This window comes from Hydra vulgaris, chromosome 10 (genome assembly GCF_038396675.1).
Source record: "Hydra vulgaris chromosome 10, alternate assembly HydraT2T_AEP".
NCBI classification, from domain to species: Eukaryota; Metazoa; Cnidaria; class Hydrozoa; order Anthoathecata; family Hydridae; genus Hydra; species Hydra vulgaris.
Genome location: NC_088929.1, coordinates 28,884,731 through 28,908,585, shown reverse-complemented (window position 1 = coordinate 28,908,585; position 23,855 = coordinate 28,884,731). Strand labels below are relative to the sequence as shown.

The 23,855-nt window shown below is 27.7% G+C and overlaps 1 protein-coding gene and 1 long non-coding RNA gene across 3 annotated transcripts; one reads left to right on the top strand and one right to left on the bottom strand.

Moving 5' to 3' along the window:
* Window positions 1–346: 346 nt before the first annotated feature.
* Window positions 347–22,305, bottom strand: LOC124816454 (uncharacterized). Its single transcript, XM_065807721.1, has 2 exons — window positions 21,226–22,305; window positions 347–1,866 (listed from the first exon to the last, which is right to left on the bottom strand). The coding sequence occupies exons 1-2, from the start codon at window positions 22,241–22,243 to the stop codon at window positions 485–487; spliced, it is 2,400 nt and encodes a 799-aa protein (XP_065663793.1). The 5' UTR covers window positions 22,244–22,305; the 3' UTR covers window positions 347–484.
* Window positions 9,124–10,747, top strand: LOC136085892 (uncharacterized). 2 transcript variants are annotated; one of them, XR_010641246.1, is made up of 3 exons: window positions 9,124–9,879; window positions 10,000–10,172; window positions 10,255–10,747. It is a non-coding gene; the product is annotated as an uncharacterized LOC136085892 (long non-coding RNA). The 2 variants fall into 2 exon arrangements; XR_010641247.1 differs by lacking the exon at window positions 10,255–10,747 and having other exon boundaries at window positions 9,133–9,589; window positions 9,714–9,879; window positions 10,000–10,227.
* Window positions 22,306–23,855: the final 1,550 nt, after the last annotated feature.

Sequence of the window (23,855 nt, the reverse complement as noted above, 5' to 3'; positions counted from 1 at the left end):
CCGGACACCTAGAATTCATAAATGGTTATATAAATAAAATGGTTAATATGATCTAATTTTTTATGATTTATATAAGGGAATCGCCCATAAATTACTTAACGCGAAATTAAACTTAGAGACAAAGGATTAAAAGTTTTCGCTTTTTAATTAAACTAACTAAACAAACAAGGTTTTATGTTCAGCAAAAATTGCCGCGCATAAGTGCAAAATGAGCTCCTACTTATATTTTTTAAATAAGTTTTGCGTTGCGTAATCTATAGACGATCCCTACTATAATTTTTTAAAGCTATATTCTTAACACAAACTTCGTTTAATAAACTTTTTTTAATAGACTACAAAACAAAAATTTATCGAAAGCATTATCTTTCAAAATATGATTAAATAGTTTCTAGCAGTTTAATTTTTTAGTGAGTTTTGAATTCATCTCAAGTTATTAAATTAAGTTACTGTCTTTAGTGATTGTTGAAAATATTCTAAATATACCTCATACTTTATTGTAATGCGCATTGTAATGGAATCGCGCATCTATATGAGTCCATATTACGGAATAGGTACACAAGTAGGTTACTGATACTTTACTCACAATACCCTGACAATTTGAATTTAACACCGGTTTTAAATTGTATACTGACTTAAAATTTATATTGACAAAGTAAGATTCAGTTGAAACTGATTCTACTTCAAACGTTACTGCAACTAAAAATTGACCTATATTTTTAATAGATTCCTTAAATGTTCGCACAATTAAAAATAAACTTTTTTGCTTCAATACAATAACTTCTTCGCTCACAATGTAAGATGAAAGGGTGTACGCCACTGATGTTCGTGTAGTGTTGTACAAATTCTTTGTTTCAAAACTGTTTGTTGAACTAGAATTTTTTAAATCACATACGCACAACCGAAAACTAAACTCCACATTGCTGCATTTGCGGTAGCCATTAAATTCAGATATTCGATCCCATGCTACCAATTCTAAACCAAAGTTTTCAGAAAGTTCGTTTAAAGTTGACTTTACAACAATATTAACTTTTTCCACATCATTAGTTGATCCTACACCTGGTAAAGTATAAATATCAAAGTTAGTTAAAGTGAACTCGCCGTTTTTAACTTGGCTAAAAATTTCAAACCAAAGTGGAGTAAGACGTTTACATAGGTAGTTTTGTGATGATTTTGTTATTATGTTATTTAATTTTCCCAAAGCAAATTCTAGGTACATTAATGCATTGCTGTCGTTTTTTCCTTTGGAATAAGTGTTTTGACATATACATATATTAGGCATGCGTAGTGGAAGGTCATCACAATTTCTATTTTCAGAAATTCTTTCTAAAAGACCTTTTTCAACTAAATTATTAGCATTGTTATTGTCATCCTTTTCAGCAAAATAAAACAACATTTTGTGTACATCGACCAGCGTAAATAACCTATTTTGATTTACGCGCAAGTTTTGCAACTCTTCAAGGCCAATATAACTTTGAACATTTTTTGGAATTAAAATAAACATTGACGGGTGAAACATCTCATAACGTCCTTCAATATAACTAGAAACAAACCTTGTGTACGTGTTACCGTGATCAGAAAATATTATAGTTAGAGTATTTTTGAGCTTTGACATTGCTTTCAAAAATTCAGACAAGTCTTCGTCTATTGCCTGCACACGCGTACCATATGAATCATGAGCAACATTCAACGCCGTAAAAGTAACTGCGTTTTGATTCTCTGGTAAGTTGTTGTAAAAATGCTCAAGATATTTTAAGTAATAGTAATTTTGCTGTTTGCTGTTATAACAAACTTTTTCGTGTTTTTTTGTTTGAAACACAGTTGATAAACCCAGGCTAGAAAGTATTTCGCAGCTGCTTAGAAGAAGACCTAAAAATAAATAAATGAAAAAAGAATTAAACTGTAACTAGGTTACCATAATAAACATTTGTTAAAAATAGGTAAGTATTCAACAATGTATTTTGTGTAAGCCTATTGCTAGATTTATTTGGTATATGCCTGAAAGAATATATATTGTCCTAAAACAGTGTTTGGTAAATTATGGTCAACGCTAACCTGACCATAACTTATTAAAAGACTTTTATTAATTGAATATTATTATGTATATCATAAAAATTTCTCATTATTATATTTAACAAATATTTTTTAATAGTTTCAACTGTTTAAGTTTTGTTTAAACTTTTTACAAAACAATAAAATAATTAGAATTTGATGACCGTGATGAAGTTTTCCTAATGTCCAAATGATTAAAACCCATTATCCTTTTTTCATGATTCTAATAATATGAGGTTGTGTCATCTCATAAGATCATATTTATTGTCTAACTTTAAAAACAATCTGAATTAACATCAATATTATCTGATTTATTATTACTCATATCTACATCGTCTTTAGATGTCCCCTATATCAAAGTTTTTTTTGAAAGAATTACGGAATGTGCAGAAACCACTTATTGGGGAAAATCAGCTCTGGTAATTAGGTTTTGCTATGGTGAAAGTTTAATATCAGAAGCATTTTTAAAATAAACAAGAGAAGAATTATAAAAAAAAAATTAAAAAAAATACGTGAAAAGGAGTTCCTACATGGCTATTTTTTCTGTCTAAAAAATTGTTCACCTTCCTAGGAAAATAAGTTTTATTCAATTAAAAGAAAACATGTATTGAATTTTTTACTATTAATTTACTTCTAAAATTTAACTAAAACTTTATGAAAACGTTTGGATTAAGGGTAAATAAGAAGTGATCAATAAAGTAGAGATAAATGTGATAAATGTGTGATATGGTATATTTGACATTTTATACAATGTTATCGTAAGTTTAACAACTGTATTAATAGTTTAAGAGTTCGTGGCCAGTAGACCTACTTTATTTCATAAAGGCTGAAAAGTTATCAGCGCATGTTTTCAACACAAGTAGGAACAATGGTCACTTATGTACTATAAATCATGGTGGCTTCGGCTGGTAACAGGCACCAAAGGTATTAAAAATACCGGCTATATTACGTTAAATTATAAAGCGTAATTTTTAATAACTTTCTTCGGAGTAGTATTAAAAATCACGTCATTCATTTCTAGACACTTATTATAGTAGCAACCCCTTGCCAAAGACTTCATGGTGGCAACCTCTTGCAAGACACTTTTAAACTTCAAAAGATTGTAACTGTATTTTCGTTATAGTATAAAGTTTATTGAAGTTACTTGGGTCACTATTAGAAGAGGTTTCCTTGTTAGCCATACGCTTTCTACAGTTCTAATCCCTAGCCAGACAATTATCTATGGTAGCAATTTTATTAATTTTACATCTAAAAACGCTAGAGCAAAAACCTTAGTTACGTAATTTAACTAAAAATAACTGCTGTTTGATTAGTTCAAAAAAAAAGTTTTAATCAATTTTAATCGAATAAGACAGAAAAAACCAAAACTATCAGTCAATGTGTGCGGGAGACTGAATAAGTGCAAATTTCATAAGCGCAAACTAGTTTAAGGGCAAAGTAGTAACAAAAACTAGTATAAGTGCAAACTGGCATAAATATGAATTAGCATAAGCGCGCCAAAAAAATTTACAAAAATTTGTAAATAAATGCAAAAACTAGCTATATGCAAATTGGCATACTTGCGAATTTTCTAAAGTGCGCCGAATAAATTTGCAGACATAAGCATTATTGCGAATTAGTATATGTGCAAACTGTCATAAGTGCGAAGCAGTTGCTTCGCACTTATGCAAACTCTTTTGGTGCACTTGTACCAATTCGTACTTATGACTTTGCAACTAATTTAATTTATGGCAGTTCGCTCGAATGCCCATTTACACCTAGCCCAATGTTTGCAAATTCTTTCGGCTCACTTATGCTAGTTCGCACTTAGGCCAATTTTCACTTTTTTTATCTGATTCTCAGTTTTTGCAACTGTTTCGCTCTTATGCCATCTAACACTTACGCCAGTTTGCACTTAGGCTAGTTTTTGCAAATTTTTTCGGCACACATATGCTAGTTCACACATATGCCAATTTATGCCTCTTACTTCTGACAGTTATGCCAATGTTTTCAAATTCTTTGGTCACACTTATACCAGTATGCACATATGCCAGTTTGCACTCAAGTTAATTTTTTCAACTGCTAAGCACTTATGCCAGTTTGCATCTATTCAGTTGCCCCAATGTATGAACAGTTAAATTCGCCAATCTCAGTCAATGTGTGCCTTTATAAATATATTTGAAGTAGTACAATTAATACTACAAATAAATGTATAAAGTATTAAAATTTAAACGCATATTATTACAAAACGGTTAGGGCAGGCAGTCTATTTATTCAATGTTTTTAAAGTTTCTTTAAAATTCCCTAAAATTTTTCAAAACGATTTCCTTTACGATTATTATAGTCGGAGTTGTGCTAACACTCAACCTCGGTATTATCTTTAATAATATGAAGGTTTATACTTGTTAATGTACGTGGTGCTGCAGTTCATAGACTTTAATCATAAAACTAATACAATAAAATGTTATATAACTTTTAGGATTAATGTGCTAGTGGGAACCCAATAAGATGACTGTCGCTCTTTTGGATCATAATTTTTTACCCTAGTGAATGCATAAAAAAAAAACATATTAAATGCAAATCTATGACATAGTAAACATAGCGTTTTATAATAACTTTGTAGATAAATAATTGTTAAGAAACATCCTCTTTTTAAAATTAGGCTTTGGATTAGCCATTCTGGAGTCACTCTATTTTTTTTCTTTCATTTTTTTAACAATTTTGGCAGCTTTAAGCCAAAACTGATTTTAATATATATAATAAATTTAAAAAACTAAAAAAAAAAGTTGCTGTACTTTAGTCTCTAGTGCATTATGGATAATGCACTAGAGATTAAACTTTTTAGTTGTGACGGATCACAGCTAAAAAGAGCAGTACCTTTTAAGCAGATAAAAACACATTTACAGCGGGGTGTTGTACAACCTTACGTACATTCGCAAAGAACAAACATAGGACAGAATTTATCAGCTTCAAAAAACGTCATCCATATGAAACGCTAATCACTCTCTCCTAGCATCCAACCTCAGTCACCTCGGCAAGATAAAGTTAACAAAACTGCCTTTCTAACGTATTTTTAATGCCTTAAAACGCATTAAAAATACGCCTGAAAGCATTCCACCCATATGTGGGTGGAATGTTTTCAAGCTTGGTGGAATTTACCAGTTTTTTGAGTAAAAAATACTGTCTAGAAGTGTTTATACTTGTTTGCTCAGTTGTTTGATTACACAAAAAAGTCACAAATCTTTTTAGCAAAAGTATTACTTTGTCAGCCATTGAATCATGAGCTGCAGATAGCGCCGAAAATGCATCAGTTACATCACCAAAAGAGCACTAATGAAACCATGCTTTTATATAATTTTGCCACAAAAAAGGTTGCATTGGTACCAGTAAAAGTATGGAAATATGGGAAAGTTATTAATTTTAATGAACTTTTGGCTATTTCATGCACTTCAATGTAACGGAAATACTCAACAGTGTCAAATATAATCAACAGCTGATTGTGTTTTTTGCCATATGGAAATTGCTATAGATAAGCATGTAGTAATGCATTTAATTCAATAACTCAATAGTTATGTAACTAGATCTTGCAGCATTAAATTAATTTAAAATGAAGCAAGTGTCAGCTTCTTTGTAATAATATGGTTCAAGATTTTCAACGACATAAGAGCTGAAGACAGAACACATTTGCCGGCGGTAGCCACTGAAACTTTTTACTCGGATACTTACATCTGCAATCAAGGCACATTTAAAACTTTTCAGAAAAGATTTCTGTTTATTCGTCACCTTTATGGAGAATGTTTAATTCTTGCTTTGTTGTTCAGACTGTTTAGCATTCGACAAAAGTGATGATCTTGTCAGCTATTAATGGCAGGAGTATTTAACGTCTAGATGTGGTAAACAATGTGAAACAAAAAGTAGATTCACAAAGTTTAAACAAAATCTTATTCCACAAACTTACCAGATAACCTTAAGCACAATGACTGCGCTCAAATTTTTTTCAGATTGTTGAAATGACAATCAATTCAGGCAATTCCAGGCAAAATATAATGGCCTGGAAGTCAAACATGTTAAACTTGGATGTATAAATTACTTCTAGTTTTTTACTTATGGTATTTATATAGAAAAAAAAACAATAACGTTCCCCCAAAAAAGGAAAACATTTCAAATTCAACCATCAGGTGATTCGTCATTAAGATAAACAATTAACATTTCAAATCAAAAACAATATCGAAAATTAATATTTAAAATGTTTAAACAATGTTTAAAAAACTTTAAGATTACTAAAGCAAAAAAGTATAAAAGGATTTAAATTTTTAAATCAGTTATTGCTAAAAAAAAGACTAGCACTAGTAACAATATTCCCAGACGGCACAACTCGTTTAAAAGTTACGCGTGGTTTCTGTTGCGTGTTTAAAACTCCCGAAAACACTAAGAATAACACGTGTCAAGAATAGGGTTTTAATTCCGTGAAATTAACTATTATATTTTACCAAAAAACCAGTTTGGATATTAAGTTTTTAGTGATGGTTTTTCAGTTACAAAAATGGAGTATTAAATTATCAACAGTTTTCGCAACGAATGTAAAACCATTACTTTAAGCACGGGATTTTTCAAATTTATTGCATTTTTATTATTCGGAAGGTTTTAGAATGTGTAACAAGAACATTCAGGAAAACGTTTGTCGAGAAAATTTATATGTTAAATAAATTCAGTTTTTGTTAAGTATTAGCATGTATATATATATATATATATATATATATATATATAATATATATATATATATATATATATATATATATATATATATATATATATATATATATATATATATATGTATACATATATATATATATATATTTATATATATATATATATATATATATATATTATATATATATATATATATATATATATATATATATATATATATATTAAGGCCGGGTTTATATTAAATATATATATATATATGTATATATATATATATATTTAAATATATATATATATACATATAAATATATATATATGCACACACATATATTATATATATATATATATATATATATATATATATATATATATATAAACACATATATATACACACGTGTATCTATATGCATACACACTTGTGTATCTATATATTTTATACAATGTATATTTTATATATGTATGTATAATACATATATAAAATATGTATGTGTTTATTTATGTATTCATATATATATATGTGTGTATGTATAAGTCTATATATTATGTATGTATGTTACATACATACATAATATATAGACTATATATATATATATATATATATATATATATATATATATATATATATATATATATATATATATATATATATATATATATATATATATATATATATATATATATATATGTATATACTTATATACATACATACACACTTATAAATAAATGTATATGTTATGTATACGTAATATATACACATATACACACATTTGTGTGTTTATTTCGGTGTATGTATATTTGTGTGTTTTTGTATCTGTATATGTGTGTTTATTTCTGCGATGAATATATATACATATATATATATATATATATATATATATATATATATATATATATATATATATATATATATATATATATATATATATATATATATATATATATATATAAATAAAATACATTTTTTGTGTTAACAGTATTATTGTTGTTACTATTACTATTGTTATTATTGTTATATGTTTGAAAAATACTAGTGTTGTTCTTATATAAATGTGTGTGTACTAAATGCTATAGGATATCCTAATAATAATCATTATTTAACAAAATTGAAAAGAACAAGTTCAGCATAGTAGAAAGAATATATGAAAAAATATCGATCAGCCTTAGCTAGAAATTTATTTCCTGAATGTTTAAATTTGTCTTCGAGCTGCGAGGCTGCACCAATATACTACCTATGCTTCATCGAATAAACTTTCTCTACCAATATTGACAGCAAAATCTAGTAATACTTTGTTGCAAAATACTGTCTGTAAGTAACTTTACTTATCTGTAAATCAATTGTTTATATTTGAAAATTATTATGTAAATGTTAAATTAATTTTTAATTGTTTAAGAAGATACAAAAATGAGTCAGCAGTATAAAAAATATGGCATGAGCCGAAGCCAGCAAGAAAATTTCTTGCATAGTCTATCTGATTGCAGAAATGATATTTTTTTTGCTGATAAAGGTAAGGGTCTATTATCAAGCAGACTATGGCTAGTGATATGCATTAGCACATATTGAACTTTTTTTGTTTTGTTTGTGTGTATGTGTATATATATATATATATATATATATATATATATATATATATATATATATATATATATATATATATATATATATAGTTCTATAGTTCTATAGTTTGTTGGCTTTAGGAAGAGCGGAAGGAAAAAGGTGATTCTTACGCCAACACATACGTCACTTTTAATTACTTTTGACTTTCGTCCAACATTTCCATGATGGACGAAAGTAAAAACCATTAATTTAATTACAAATTAATCGTTTTTTAAAAAAACCACAAAAACGCAAATTTAATTGACCAGAATGTTTTTAAAAACATTCTGAATGTTTTTATAACATTTTGAATGTTTTTAACAATATAAACAATGTTTTTATTTTTATTTTTTTTAATAAAATGTTTTTATTTTTATTTTTTTTAATAAAATGTTTTTATTTTTATTTTTTTTACTGTAAATCATGCACGGAGTGTTGCTACATCGACTATCTTATAGCCTGACTCGCAAGGGAGTGCTGCTACATCGACTGACAAATAGCCTGACTCGCAAGGGAGTGCTGCTACATCGACTGACAAATAGCCTGACTCGCAAGGGAGTGCTGCTACATCGACTGACAAATAGCCTGACCCGCAAGGGAGTGCTGCTACATCGACTGAGGGTTTGGTTAAGGCAGGCAGTCTATCATTATTAAAAAAAAAAAATTCCGGTCTTGCATTTTAATTTTTACTTTTTGTCAACAAAATATCGAAAAAACTTTCGGACAACATCTAAGGGTTCTATATATATATATATATATATATATATATATATATATATATATATATATATATATATATATATATATATATATATATATATATATATATATATATATATATATATATATATATATATATATAACATTTTTAAACCAGAATATGTGGGTTTTAATAAGCAACAAAACATAAATTGAAAAGATTCTACTATAAGTCTTCTACTTACTTATAGTTTACTAAAATAATCTTACTAATTCTACTAAAAGTCAACTTCTAAGTTTTTCACATGTTCAACAAAAAAGAGAATGAGAAAAAATATTAATGGTGGTACAACTGTTAATGAAAATACTTGTATTGAAACTCTAGTTATTTATCTTTAACTTCAAAAAATTTAAAATGACACTAATATTTCTGGTAAATTATGTTTTTGCAAATTTTATCTTTTAGGAGTTTTACTGTTATCACATAATCTAGATGAAGACAATATATTTATAGAAGACTTCAGAAACTTAATGAAGATAATAATATTAATGTTGATTAAGGTAGGTGACTATTAATGAACAGGGGGCATGTGTGCATTTGGTTTTTTTAAATATTATGTATAACTTATATTTATATTTATTACCTATATTTGAGTGTATATTAGTCTAATTTATCTTAAAACAGGATATTTGCACTTTAACAAGCAACAAAACCTAAATGAGATGGTTTCGAATCAACCTTTAAAGATTTCTATATTTATAAGCAAAAATCAATTAAAAGAGGATTTACATCCTGGTACAAATGCTAATTAAAATACTTGTGAATACTCGGGCTTCTGGGTCTTTCCAAAGTAATAAATTATTTGCATTTAATTTAAAAGTTTATAATATTTAAAAAGTACAATAGTATATTTAATGAATTATGTTTCTTAATGGGTTTCATAAATTCTTTAAGGGCGTCTCTTATTTAGGTTGAAGTAGGTGGCTCTAAAAAACAATTTGAAAAGAAGAATGAAGGGTCGATTCCGTTTAAATGTACATACACAAACAAACGTGATTAATAAGGAAAAAAGCAATTTTACTCTTCCATCAAATCATCACTCTGGTTTTTTCAAACAGCATTTTTTATAGTGCATTTACTTAGGTACAATACAAAACAATAGACTAAGATAATCATTTATTTTGTTATTTATTATAAAACTTGTTTTTTTTTTTAATTGATTAAGGCGAATCATCAAAAACCATTAACAATACAGATCGACCAAAAAATCAGACAAACGAAACCTCTCCCATGGATGATGCCATGTTTTAGCGTAAAATGATTGTCACACCGTTACATAAAAAGAAATTTGGGCTACTGCAATAGTTTTTAGATAAAGATTTACATGAAATTAAGTTTGAAAGGTTACCTCAATTGAGGAATTAGTAAAGTTCGAGACCCGACTTTGAAGAAAAATTAAAAAGAGCATTCGATGCTACTGGAATTGTTTGTAAAAATGCGAAAGCGTATTGTTATGCGATTTTAGATTTTATAATGACGGAAGAGGCGATCAATCGAACTTAAATATTATGTATGGTAACCATGTGCCAAGCGTCTTTTATTAGCTTATTTTTAATGATTTGGTTTTTTATTTCTTCGTTTATTTTTTCTTCGTAGTATTATTGTAAAATAATTTACCTTGAAAAACAAAAATAAAACAACAAAATTGTCGTAAATATAATGTAGTATATATAAAAAAAGGTTTACATGTTTAAAGCTATAAACGTGTCTAACAAAACCTACGTATTTTTGGTTTATCATTAAACCGTGCTGAGCAGCTGTTAGTTCAGGCATAAGTTTGGAAAACTTATGCCTGAACTAACTTAAGGCATTAAATAAAGTTTCCGTTTGGAAACTTAATTTAATGCCATAAATCCGTTTTAAACTATAGAAAACACGAATTTAAAACCTCATAAAACACGAGTTTAAAACCTCAAAAACACGTATTTAAAACATAAAAAAACTCGTGTTTGAAACCTTAGAAAACACGTGTAAAACTCCAGTTAAACTTCCCGTGAAATCCACGTGTTTTTGGTTTACGCCTGGATCGTAACAAACACGTGTTTATACGGGTTTTAATTCCGAGATTAAAACCAGATGTGCCGGCTGGGTTATTTACAACTAAGTAAAAGGGAATTGATAGACGCAATAGAGTGCCATACATCGACTGACTTAACTAAGGATAAATTTTAATTCTTTTTTTATCTTTTTTTTGAAAAATAAAAATGAAACCATGTAAAACAAGGTAAAAAAAAAAATTATGGCATATTAATTCAATTCAGTTAAATTGCAATTTATAAAATTAATGAAAAATAGACCAAAAAAACTTTTTTTTTCAAAGTTTAAATTAAAAAAAATTATTTATGCTATTTTGTGCAAAATTTAATTCTGATTAATAATATGCAAAAAAGAAATCAAGTTATTAATAATATTACTAGAAATAAATTGAATTAAAGCAAAAATTACGCGAAAAAGAAAATTCCGGAAACTGTATAAACTTAAGAATACCGTAAAATCGATTAAGTTCGGCCTCTTAAGCTTTGAGCATTTATTTATCACGCATAAATAAAAAAATTTCAATTTGTTTTCCTGAAACATACAGAGAATTATATTGATAATTGATATTGTAAAAATAAAAAAATGAAAAATATAAATTAGTACTCAATATTTAATTTAAAATGAAAACATCTACTTTGACCAAACATTCAATACCATCTCGTAAGTTCGGCCGCTATTTAAATACTAATAACGTATCACAAACTTAACGTCACAAATAATGAAAACAAATTTTGAAAAGTTACGTTATTGTAAAATTATGATATAATTTTAGGTAATATCAGTAAATAAGGAGGACGTCGCTCAAAAAAAAAAGTATTTTTGGGCACCAAAGAAAAAAAGAAAGAGCACATGAAAAAAGGTTTTTTTTAGATAAAAGTAGTAGTATTTTCAATTTTTATTTTAATTAGTCAACTATTTCATTACTTTGGCCATAGTCACATTTGCTACGCCACTGGTTAATAGAATTATAAATATATTTTTCAATTAATTTAAAAAAGTTTTTTCAATTAACTAAAAAACACTACTTTGCTTTAAATGAGCTTTGTACGTTTATTGGAAATTCTTGCATGTATACCATAGTAGAACAGCAAGATCCACATAACCAATCGTCGCAGAATTTGCAACGCATCCATAATTCTCGTTGAGCTGTAATTTTATCTCCAAAAAAAAAGTCACAAATTTGATATTTTTTAGAGCTCAAAGAACTGTCAGTTAATTTTGAAATTATGAACAAATTTTTTATTCAAATAAAATACCATGGTGTGATCCATTATAAAAATGTCGAAATTTATTGGTAAATTTACAGGTAAAGTTACTGATAAATTTTACATTTGCAACACTTATCAACATTTCACAATATTACTGCTAATTGTCTCCTTCGATGTTTAACCCTAAATGACCGAAGTCAGAGTATTTCAAAATTTCATTAACTTCTATAAAAAAAGTAGTTAATTTTTAAAAATTAATAATTTTTATAGTAAATATAATTAATTGGGTGATTCTTAATAATACTAAGATTAAATTTGATCGTTTATTTTAATAATTTGCTTATTTTAGATTTTAATAGTTTGCATATTTTCAAATTGTTGTTTTGCTAAAGAATTATTTCAGCAGGTTGCATATAAATATTTTTTTTTATAGATTTATATTTACGAACTAATTACAAATATTATTTGAGAAGAAAAAGTTTGTAAAATTTGAGTTTTGCATGCTTTTTTTATATTTTTCCTTAAATGACTTAAAGTTACATGGTGACCAAACTTTGACGATTTTTTGGTAAATGTTTTTTTTTCAGTATACGTTGCAACTTGTTTTCAAAACAAAGAAATTGCTCAAAAATAAAAAAATTAAAATATTTTTCTTTCTATTTTATATGTATCCGTAATTAAATCTGTGTATTGATAATTACGGACAAAAAAACAAAACAAGTAATACTAAACTAAATAAAATAAAAATTTTTATATGGTTTAATTTCACTAATATATTTATATGGTTTATGGTTTATGGTTATTATATGGTTGTATATATGTATTTTATGGCTTTTATTTAATTTCACTAATATATTTTTATATGCTTTAATTTTATATGGTTTAATTCACTTTCGTAAATTTATAAAGTTATAATGTAATAAAGAAAAAAAAAAAAAAAAGCTTATTATTTGCTCTAAGTGAGTTATTCAATTTTTAGTAAAAAATTCCTTAATTAACCATTTCTACGGTAAAGATATCCGTTACTACCGTCACGATAACTATTTCAACGGTATGTACATATGAACAGTTACAATCAAACTTTTTCACAGATCGTGGTATTATTAGTATACTTTTTTTATATATAGTTGTTTTTATTTCCATTATTTTTAGTTAGTAGCAGGAAAAAAAAAATTTAATCTATGCTTTGACTATTAATCTTCAATCTTTTAAAACCTCTTATTGAAAAAATGCATTCTTCTAATTAAAAACCGGGGAATTTTGTTTATTAAGTTTCAAATAAATTAAAAAAAAAAAAAATTCCAACTATACGGAGCTTATTAGAGCTCTCGCCCCGCTTATTTATTTTGATGAAAATAAAAAAAGTTTGAATCTAAAATCTTTTTTCTTTAAAAAAATAAATTGTCTCTAATGTGACTTAAACGAGCAAAAAACTTCACTTATTACATAAGCACATATATAACATAAGTATTTCCAACATAAATGACAACTAAATTATTTAATTTATGTTAGATTTAATTTATCTTAGATATACTAATGTTATTAGAAGTTAAAAGCTTTTTTAAAAATATCTCTCTCCTGTTAATGAAGCCCCCATTCATATATTGTTCAGGTGAAGCCCCCATTTAATTATTGTTCAGAGTAATTCAAGTTATAAATATCTATATTCTATGTATGTAACATCTATAAAATTAAAAAATTGTTTTGTTTTGTTTTTTAAAAAATCGACAAGATTTTAAAATAGAAGAACTTAAATCTACAGTGATAAGGATTTAAACCCCCGCGATACACTGATCAACAGAAGCATAGCGAGCTAATCATATAAACCATCTAGATATTCGTTGAAAATGTATTTAAAATTATTTATTAAGAAAAAAACCATTGCATAAAATTTTTTTAAATATTTTTTTTCATAACCTAATAACTTAGACAAATTGATGCTATAAATCTAAAATTAGGGTCTTATTAACGCAATCCGATTTGCAAATAAAAAAAAAATTGTAAAACTTAAAATCAACTTTCACATTTAAATTTACATAATTTTAATATTATTACATTTTCTTTCACAATTTCTAATAAAAAAAGTACTGAAACGCTTTTTCTTGCCATTAACTTGTCTTTAATAGTTACAGTCAGCTCTGCGTCAATACACATAAGGGGGCACTTTTATAACTATCAATTTCAGCATTATTATATAGAAATTCTTGATACAATAGTCATTTTTCTTGAATAGATGATATCAGAGAATATTGAATTTTTTTGATGCATGATTTAAGTAAAAAACTTTAAAATTAATTTGTATTGAAGTAAAATTATACATAATTGATATTCTTACAACTTGTTTATAAAGTTTTAGATCAAAATAAATTCAGAAAACAGAATTTTAATTGTATATATTGTACCACAATCAAATTATTCATTGGATGAGTCTATTTGCACACATCTGCGTATATACTATATCTTATTATATAGGGGAACATGAGGCAAGATGGCGACGTTTTGAAAAGCCTGAGTTATTGTAAAACTATCAGTCATGAAACAGTAATGCTTTGTCAGTGTGTTCATGATACCATAATAATTCATTGCCTGCATTGATTTTTAGTTAGCAAGTTGAAAAATTTGAAATAAAATTTAAAATAATAAGTTCATAAATTTATTATCTGGTCATGTGATCGGGGCAAGATGACTTATTTTGCAAATTCTACCTCCAATTTTATAAAAATTTGAAACATACTTACTACTCTAACTAAAGTAACACAAAATAAACACGCTCCACAAAAAAATATTTCTAAAAAAGTTTCACCTGAAGGACACCATTCATTTTGAATAACCGAAAGCAAGGTATTTTTTTTTAGCGCAAAAAGTAAACTTATGCGCATAAAATTGCGTTAATAATATTTTAAAAAACCAATTTCCATTTTAAAATACAAGATGGAAATATAGTTTCATTTTCACCCATTTTTAAGTTTTTTTGTTGAGTTGTTTTATGGAAAGTCATCTTGTCCCATTCGCCATCTTACCCCGTGTTCCCTTAGTATATAATCTATTTGTACATTAGAAAAAAACTTAAAGTAAAAATTTTTTTATATGAAAATTGACAAAAAATAATAATTTATAGTTTAAGTCATTTATTTTGAAATCAATTTAATCAAAAATAATAAAAAGTTAAAATTACTTAAATGTAATTAAATTTTTATTCACAAAAAATAATAACGTGGCAATGGATAAGCTTTGAGAAATAATTTCATATTTTTTATTTAATTTTTAATTAAAAGATTGCTTCAGCCAAAATCCGCCAAATATATATATATATATATATATATATATATATATATATATATATATATATATATATATATATATATATATATATATATATATATATATATATATTTTTGTTATTCACCTCCTCAAGGCCGATAAAGCCACTACAGATGAGGAGGCTACTTAATAGTGGCTATAACCCTCTCTCAACTCTATAACTCCGAAACACGAACCTTTACGAACAAGACCGCTGCGCGGAGAAACAAGTTGAGCGCGGTACTACCAGGGACGTGGTGGGGATCAAACTCATATATATATATATATATATATATATATATATATATATATATATATATATATATATATATATATATATATATATATATATATATATATATATATAAGTCGCATTGGAGGGGTAGGGGGGTCTCCCCCTCCCAGAATCTAGAAAAGAGAAAAGTTGGGAATTTCCTTGCCACGAGTTGGGACAGTTGGGAAATCGGTGATAAAATCAAAAAATATTTTCTAGTTAAATAAAATTAAATGGTTTGCGAAAATCCATCAAAGATCTAATTTTTTTTTGACTCGGACAAATAAACTTTACGTTTATTAAACGGCTTAAAGCTGTTTTCCACAAGACGAAATAAATTGCGAAGTCATAACGAAACGCCCTTTTGATTTCCACGTTGTTGTTTTTTTTCGCGCAACTTTATTTTGTTATCAACAATAAAAATAGCAGCTGCAATTTTATGTTTGACTAAAAGCAGTTATTCATTTTTTTTCATACTTTTTATTTTGAAACGTGAATATGTATTTCCATGAATTAAATTTAACATTTCTGTCTTTGTATAAAAGATATGATAGCATTTAAAATATGATTCATTTTTTAATATAATAGTTTTATATAAAGCTTTTTATCAGAAAGTATAAGAAATTAAATGCTAAACTCTGATATGAACGTTTTGCGCCTGTTATTACTTCCAATTATCATTATACTAAGGTAGGATCAGAATTAGGTTTGTAGGAGTAATAGGCCTTATTAGAATATATAATAGGATTATTGATCTTATTCTATTATTATAAGACTCTTATATCTTATCACATTTATTAAGAGTGATAACTTTTATAAACATTTAATCATTTAAAAATTACGGTAAATTATCTGCGTTTGTTTTCCAGCACTAAATATGAATAGCAAAAGATATAAATTACAATGTTGCGTGTGCAAAGTAGTATTTAATAACGACTATAAAACCAGTCATGAAAGATCTGTTCATGGAGGTAGAAAGGTTTATATACAAACAGTTGGAGCCCCAGAGAATCCTTTTGTAGCCTCTTTAGCTTCAAAAAAACGAAAAATGGAACCTCAGAATGCTGGTATTGATGTCGAAGTGGATGATAAAATACAAAGTAGTGAACATACAAAGTTAGACTTGATAATAAATGAAACATCGACTTCAACATGTGGTATATCCATAGATGAAGAAACAACATCTTTTAATAAAAAATTTGAAGAGGACACAAGTTCAAAAATTCAAGATAATGATGCAAAAGGGGAAAACCCGGGTTATGTTGTAGTCTAGGAACAAGCAGAGAAATTTCCAGAATTAAATTCTAAATCAGATCATTTAACCCAGTTTCATGACAGAGATGAAAAGGATGACACAAATATTATTAACTTGGATACTACTAAAGTAAGCAGTGAAGCAACAAATTGGACTTCGCTCATGGGGAATTTGGGTGTTTTAATAGATAATCTTAAAGATTGTAATGGCATTTATAAAAAATATTGTAAAGGAGAATTAGTAAATGAAAAATTCGCTGCAATTGAAATTGTGAATGCAACAAATTCTGTGGTAAATATGTCAAAAAATGTTTTGAAAATGGGAAACGCTTTAATAAAATAAAAAAACTCGATACCAAAGCTCAAAATATTATAATTGACAAATCAGATTCATCAGCATTGATAAGCCATGACCCAGGTTTACGTCCATGTACAATTACGGATAATCAAAAATTGCATTCAATCCAGTTAGGGCCACACCAACCAAAACTTGCTAGTTTCCCAAGTGACGGTAAAAAAATAGATTTAATCACCAGTGGTACAAAGAGTTTGAACATTTAGAATACAGCACCCAGAAGAATGCCACATTTTGTTTTGTCTGCCGCCTTTTCCCCAAGGGTGTTTGAAAGAAGGGAAAAACTGAAGATGCTTGGATAAATGTTGGGGTGAGATCTTGGTCCAAGATGAAAAGCTATGGGAAATACAAACTTAGAAAGCTTCAGAAGCACTTTACCTCTCAAGCACATAAAGTTGCATTCATTGAGTATTGTCACTTTCTTATGAAAAAAGGGCATATAGATCACCTTATTGATAAATCCAATAGACTTGCTCTAATAGAAGAGCAAAAAATAGAGGTGCAGAATAGAAAAACTGTCGAAATTCTTATTGATACATGCAAGACTTTGGGAAGCCAAGTGCTAGCGTTTAGAGAATCGGACAGTGCTAATCAAGGTAACTTTGTTGCAGTTGTTAATCTTATCTCTCGCCACAATCCCACACTAAAAGCCTGAATTGAAGATAGAGCCCTTCGTCCATATAGAGTTACATACACGAGTCCATCGTCTCAAAATGAAATGATTAGTTTAATTGCAACTGAATTAAAGAGTAAGATTATTGATGAAATTAACAGCTTCAATTTTTTTTCCGTGATGGCCGAAACTACTCCCGATATGTCACATAAGAACATAATGAGTATAGTTGTGAAAACAGCCAGTGAAAACGGTGAGATTCGGGAAAGGCTTTTGAAATCCGTTGAATGCACTGATAAGACTGGAAAAAGGATGGCTGAGCTAATTTTATCTTCTTTACATAAAGAAGGCATTGACACATCAAAGATGGCTTTTCAGTCGTATGACTACGCGAGTTCAATGTCTGGGCAATTTAAAGGAGTACAAAAGTATATAACAGAAGAAGTTGGCCATAATGTACCTTACATATCTTGTCAAGACCACAGAACAAATACTGCTCTTGAACATGCCTGCAATGTTAATGCTTTAATAAGAGAATTGTTTAATGTCCTCGAACAGTTGCATGTTTTCTTTACATCAAGCACAAAAAGATTTAGTCATTTAAAAGAAAAACTTTAAGACATTGACATTGCAATACAGCTTGTAAACCTGTCTAGAACAAGATGGACCGCCCGAGCAAAATCTGTTAAGGCTTTAAATCAGTGTTTGGAGAAGGTTATTGATCTTCTTCAGAGCATCTCAAACAAAAAGATTTTTGATACTAACACGAGAACTAAGGCAATGGGACTTATGAAAAAAGTAACAACTTTTGATTTCATTATTACTCCTTTCTTCATGAAGATTATCATTGAGAAGATAAAAATATTAACAGAAATCTTAGAAAATTCAAACTTCTATGTCTATATTAATGTAATTAAAAGTACTGCCAAGAACATACAAAATATCAGTAACGATAAAGATGCTAGGAATAATTTGATTGAAAGTGCAGTAATATTTTCTAGGAAATTACACATTGATGCAGAAAACGATTACAAACGACACCATAGATTAATAGCAATGGAGATTAAAGCTTTTTACCGGAAAGAATTCAAAGAGGTCATAGACTCTCTAGCCATGGGTTTAACCGAAAAATCGGCAGCATTAAAGGAAATATTTGCCCCTACCACCAAAATTTTCCGTTAAATAAGGATAATTTGAGTTTTGAAAACTTAACAAAAGCAAGCAAACTTTTTCCTTCTGGATACAAGGATCATATTCCAGACGTTCATGTGCTGAAAGGCCAGATGGAAATTTTGATAGATATCTGTTTAGAAGAAGGTGATGAAGATTTTAAGTCATCAAGAACACCAGCCAAAACGCTGCAAGACATTTTGTACCATGTTGTGAAGTTAAAGGATATACTGAAACAAGCGTTGGTGTAGCATCAAATGAGCGTTCTTTCAGTCAACTCAAGATTGTAATATCACATCTGAGAATAACAATGAGTGACGAGAGATTGGATAGTCTCATGCTACTGAAGTGCGAAAAAGAACTTTGTAAAGGAGTTAACCCCGAATATCTTGTTAAACGATGGGTTCAGTTGAAGAAACGTCATATTAAAATCAAACAGTAGACAAAAAATGATAGACTGATGATAAAATATTGTGCGTATAAGTTTTGTAATAAAATAATATTTTCCATATTCCTTTGTGCTAACTCATTTCCGTTAAATTTTAAGCTGCTATATATGCTGCCAGAATGGTTTGTAAAGTTTATTGAATTTGTAAATTGTAATATTTTTTTGGACAAATACAGTTTCACTATGAATGGGTAAAACTTTTAGACGTTTTTTGAATTGAATATTTTGTATATATGTAAAGGAAGCTATGTTTTGTTAATAGAAGTTAATAAATTCTGATAATTGGCAATTCATGAGAGTGAGTGCAGTGTTGTATAACAATCAGTAGATTTTGTAAATAGGACAGAAATTGATTTCTTGAATGCTTGAATTTTTATAATTCAAGAATTCAAGTAATTAATTTCTGTCCTATTTACAGTTGTGAAAACTATGTTAAGCAGTTGGGAAAAATAAAAAACAAGGTCTCTTCCCCTTTCTTTATATATATATATATATATATATATATATATATATATATATATATACATATATATATATATATATATATATATATATATATATGTATATATATATATATCTATATATATGTATATATATATATATATATATATATATATATATATATATATATAATATATATATATATACATATATATATATATATATATATATATATATATTTATATATATATATATACACATGGAGCAAACGCCAAACATTTAAATGTTTAAACTTATGTCAAATAAGGATGCTTTGCAAAAAATTGCTTATAATGACAAAATAAAATTTATAACCCCCTCAAATTGAGGGGGGTTTAAACTTTATATGGTCATAATTTTTGAAAGCTAAAATATTTTACTATGATATTTAAAATTTATCGATGAATATTAGTCTAGTTAAAAACAGTACAAAAAATATTTCATCATCTTGTTGCTCTCACGTTTGGGGCAGATGGGCACAAAATTTAAGGCTTTTTGTTTCCAGCCTCCAATCATCGCAATTTTTTGCAAAGCATCCTTATTTGACATAAGTATAAACATATAAATGTTTGGAGTTTGCTCCATGTCTGGAAGTTAGCAATCTCAAAGACCAAAAAAAGCTGGTTCCGGCTCTGTATATTTATGTATATATATATATATATATATATATATATATATATATATATATATATATATATATATATATATATATATATATATATATATATAAGAGGGTTTTTTCAGGAATATAGTCGGTTAATTGGCTTTTGACACACTTCAGTTAGCAAGTTTTCAGCTTTGATGACCTTTTTTTTTTAAATTAATTTATAAATCTATCGATTTAATTTATAAATCTACAAATTTCTGCATAATTTCTACTATCATTACTATTAACAAATTAATGTGTAATATCTAATTATTTGACATCCCATATTTAAAAAACGCTTCACGAGTAATTAACTCCCCATTTTTTGCGCTTGAGATTTTAAATTTTTACCTGTGTATTGTATACTTGATTTGTGAATTTTTTTTGTTAAATCCACCCAATTACCATACGGTTTTCCCAAATCCATTCGTATTCCCCAAAACGATTTCCAGCACATATCATCTTGATATAGCGTTAGATATCCGTATTTTTCAAAGTGACTCATAAATGTTTTAATACCAACACCGGTATTTAGCTGCATTTTTCCAGTAAAGTTTGTTGGAAAAGGTGCTCCTGTAAAGAGTGCTCTACTATTTTCCAAGGTGTGACCATGAACAGCTTGAAACATATCAAAGTCGAGAACTTCTGAATCACTTTCCAAGTTTAATTTGTTCATTGCTTTAACAGTCTTTTGTAACGATCTGTAAAAATGAGGGCGAGAAATTGAGTCAAGCATAACAAGATTGATATTTATTTTTTGTTTTTGGTTTGTGCTTAATAATGTGTTTTCGAATATATTATTTTCAAGTATAAGTAACTGAGTTTTTGTTTTATTGTTTCCGCAACTAAGAAACAAAAAATGAAATCCATTTTTTGAGGATTTTTCAGCATATTTTAAAACCAAACTGGTTAAATTTGGTTGAGTATCGTTCTTTTCTTCTATTGAGACTACTTCGCCAGAATTAGGATTTAAGTAACGAATTATTACTGGTTGATTCTCACAAACATCTTCTTTACAATACAACTTTTTCTCTGCAAATTTGCAAATTTCTATCGAATGTTTATCATTACATGAGTTATTAACGTCATACGCGTATGTCTCATTTACGTAGATGCAGCTAGCATTTGAAGGAACATGATTTTTACAAATTGTTTTGTTTGCTTTTATATAATACTTTTTATGAATGTTTTTCAACCCGCATGCGTTATATTCTCTAACTTCAACGTCATTAAGTTTCAAACTTCGATATACTGAATCTGTATCTTTGAAAGTTTCATAAATATTTTTCTCAGTTAACAACCATAAAATACAAAAAGATGTAACTGCTAAAAAAAATAAAATCTTTAAAAATTTTTTCGTATTTACCATTTTTTTTTTTTTTTTTAATAATCGAGTTTTTAGCTTGAAAATTAGCGAACAAACAAACTTAGAAAAACAATGGAATCATATTATATTTTTTAAAACTAATGTTCAATGTTTACTATGATCTTACGTCATTTATTTGTAAAACGTGGTTTCTGCAAAATAGACCTTTTCTAAAAAACCACGTATTTAAAAACCGCAACCTCACTGTCTTTTAATTAGAAACAAGTAATTTTATGAAAAAATTATCAAAGTTAAACAACTCCACATAAAGTACGAAGTTTAATGTATTAATTTATGAAATTGGGATATGTTATTTTGTGTTTTTATATTTAAAATTTTTGAAAACTTTGTCAAATCTAGTCAAAATTCATATAACTTGGTACCCTAAGGAAGGTGTTACAAAGAAGAATAAGCACATTCAAATAAGAAACAGGGGCTATAGTGGTGTATCTATAACACTCTCTAATGAAATAAAAATTTAATTTTCTTTAAATGAAATATTAGCGTTTTAAATGAAGTTTTGGATTTTTATTTGCACTTTTTTATATTTGCTACCACACCACTATCTAATTTGATTTGAATACCATGAGTTGGTTAAAAGTCTGTTTGGCATCAGCATGGGGATAGCTGTGTTTTTCCAGCCAAGTTCATAAATTGATTTAGTTAATTGATGATTTAGTTTTCTAATTTAAAATTATTTATTTTAAATTAGATGATTTAGTTAATCAATGATTTAGTTAATTACGTTATGTGATAAGCCCGTAGTTTCAGTGATAAATCTGTAAGAACTTACTATATAAATTACGGAGTTATCAATTAACATAGAATTAAAACCGTTGCACTACCGTTGCTGCAAATTTAATGCATAGTGACAAATAAAAGAATAGTTTTAGTGATAAAACATACATGCTAAGGGCGTAAAGAAGATATAAGAGGATATTTAAAAAAAATCCTTTACATCCCACTTCAGATAGAAGAGGAACGAGGGATTGAAAACTCAAATATTAACTATTTCTACTACTAGAAGGGAATGTTTGTTTATAGCACAAACTTTATATACAAAAAACAAACCCATAACTATATAAAGAAAAAAAAAATCTTTAGTACTTATCATAAAAGACTTAATATGAGCAGCCGTGGCGCAGTGGTTAGATAATAATATGAGCAACCCTATATGCACGGCTGCTCATAATATGGGCAGCCATGGCGCAGTGGTTAGATAATAATATGAGCAACCCTATATGCACGGCTGCTCATAATATGGGCAGCCATGGCGCAGTGGTTAGAGTTCTGGCTCAGAACCCAGAGGTACTAGGTTCGACGTCAGCTCTAGACCAACAATCGTTATAGGTACGGAAGGAGGCGTGATCTTCCTGTTAAATGCTCTCCCGCGGTGCTCTGTGATAAGACCGTAAGGACTTCTGGGAACACCTAAAAATAACTACAAAAAAAAAAAAATACAAACCTAAATTTCTCAATTACTATATACATCAATAAATGTATGTACAATGTATCTTTCATTAAAAATCCTTCAATCAAAGTTTCAGAAGTAGGTAACTAATAGTATCAACGTCATAAGTATCATAATAAAAATATTCTGTCCCCTCCCCCTCCC

Excerpts from the sequence above, each read along its gene's own strand:
- LOC124816454 (XM_065807721.1), bottom strand. The coding sequence starts at position 22,243 with ATGGTAAATACGAAAAAATTTTTAAAGATTTTATTTTTTTTAGCAGTT. Across the intron at positions 1,867-21,225 it reads ATCAAGTATACAATACACAG|GTCTTCTTCTAAGCAGCTGC; the intron begins GTAAAAATTTAA and ends ATTTATTTTTAG.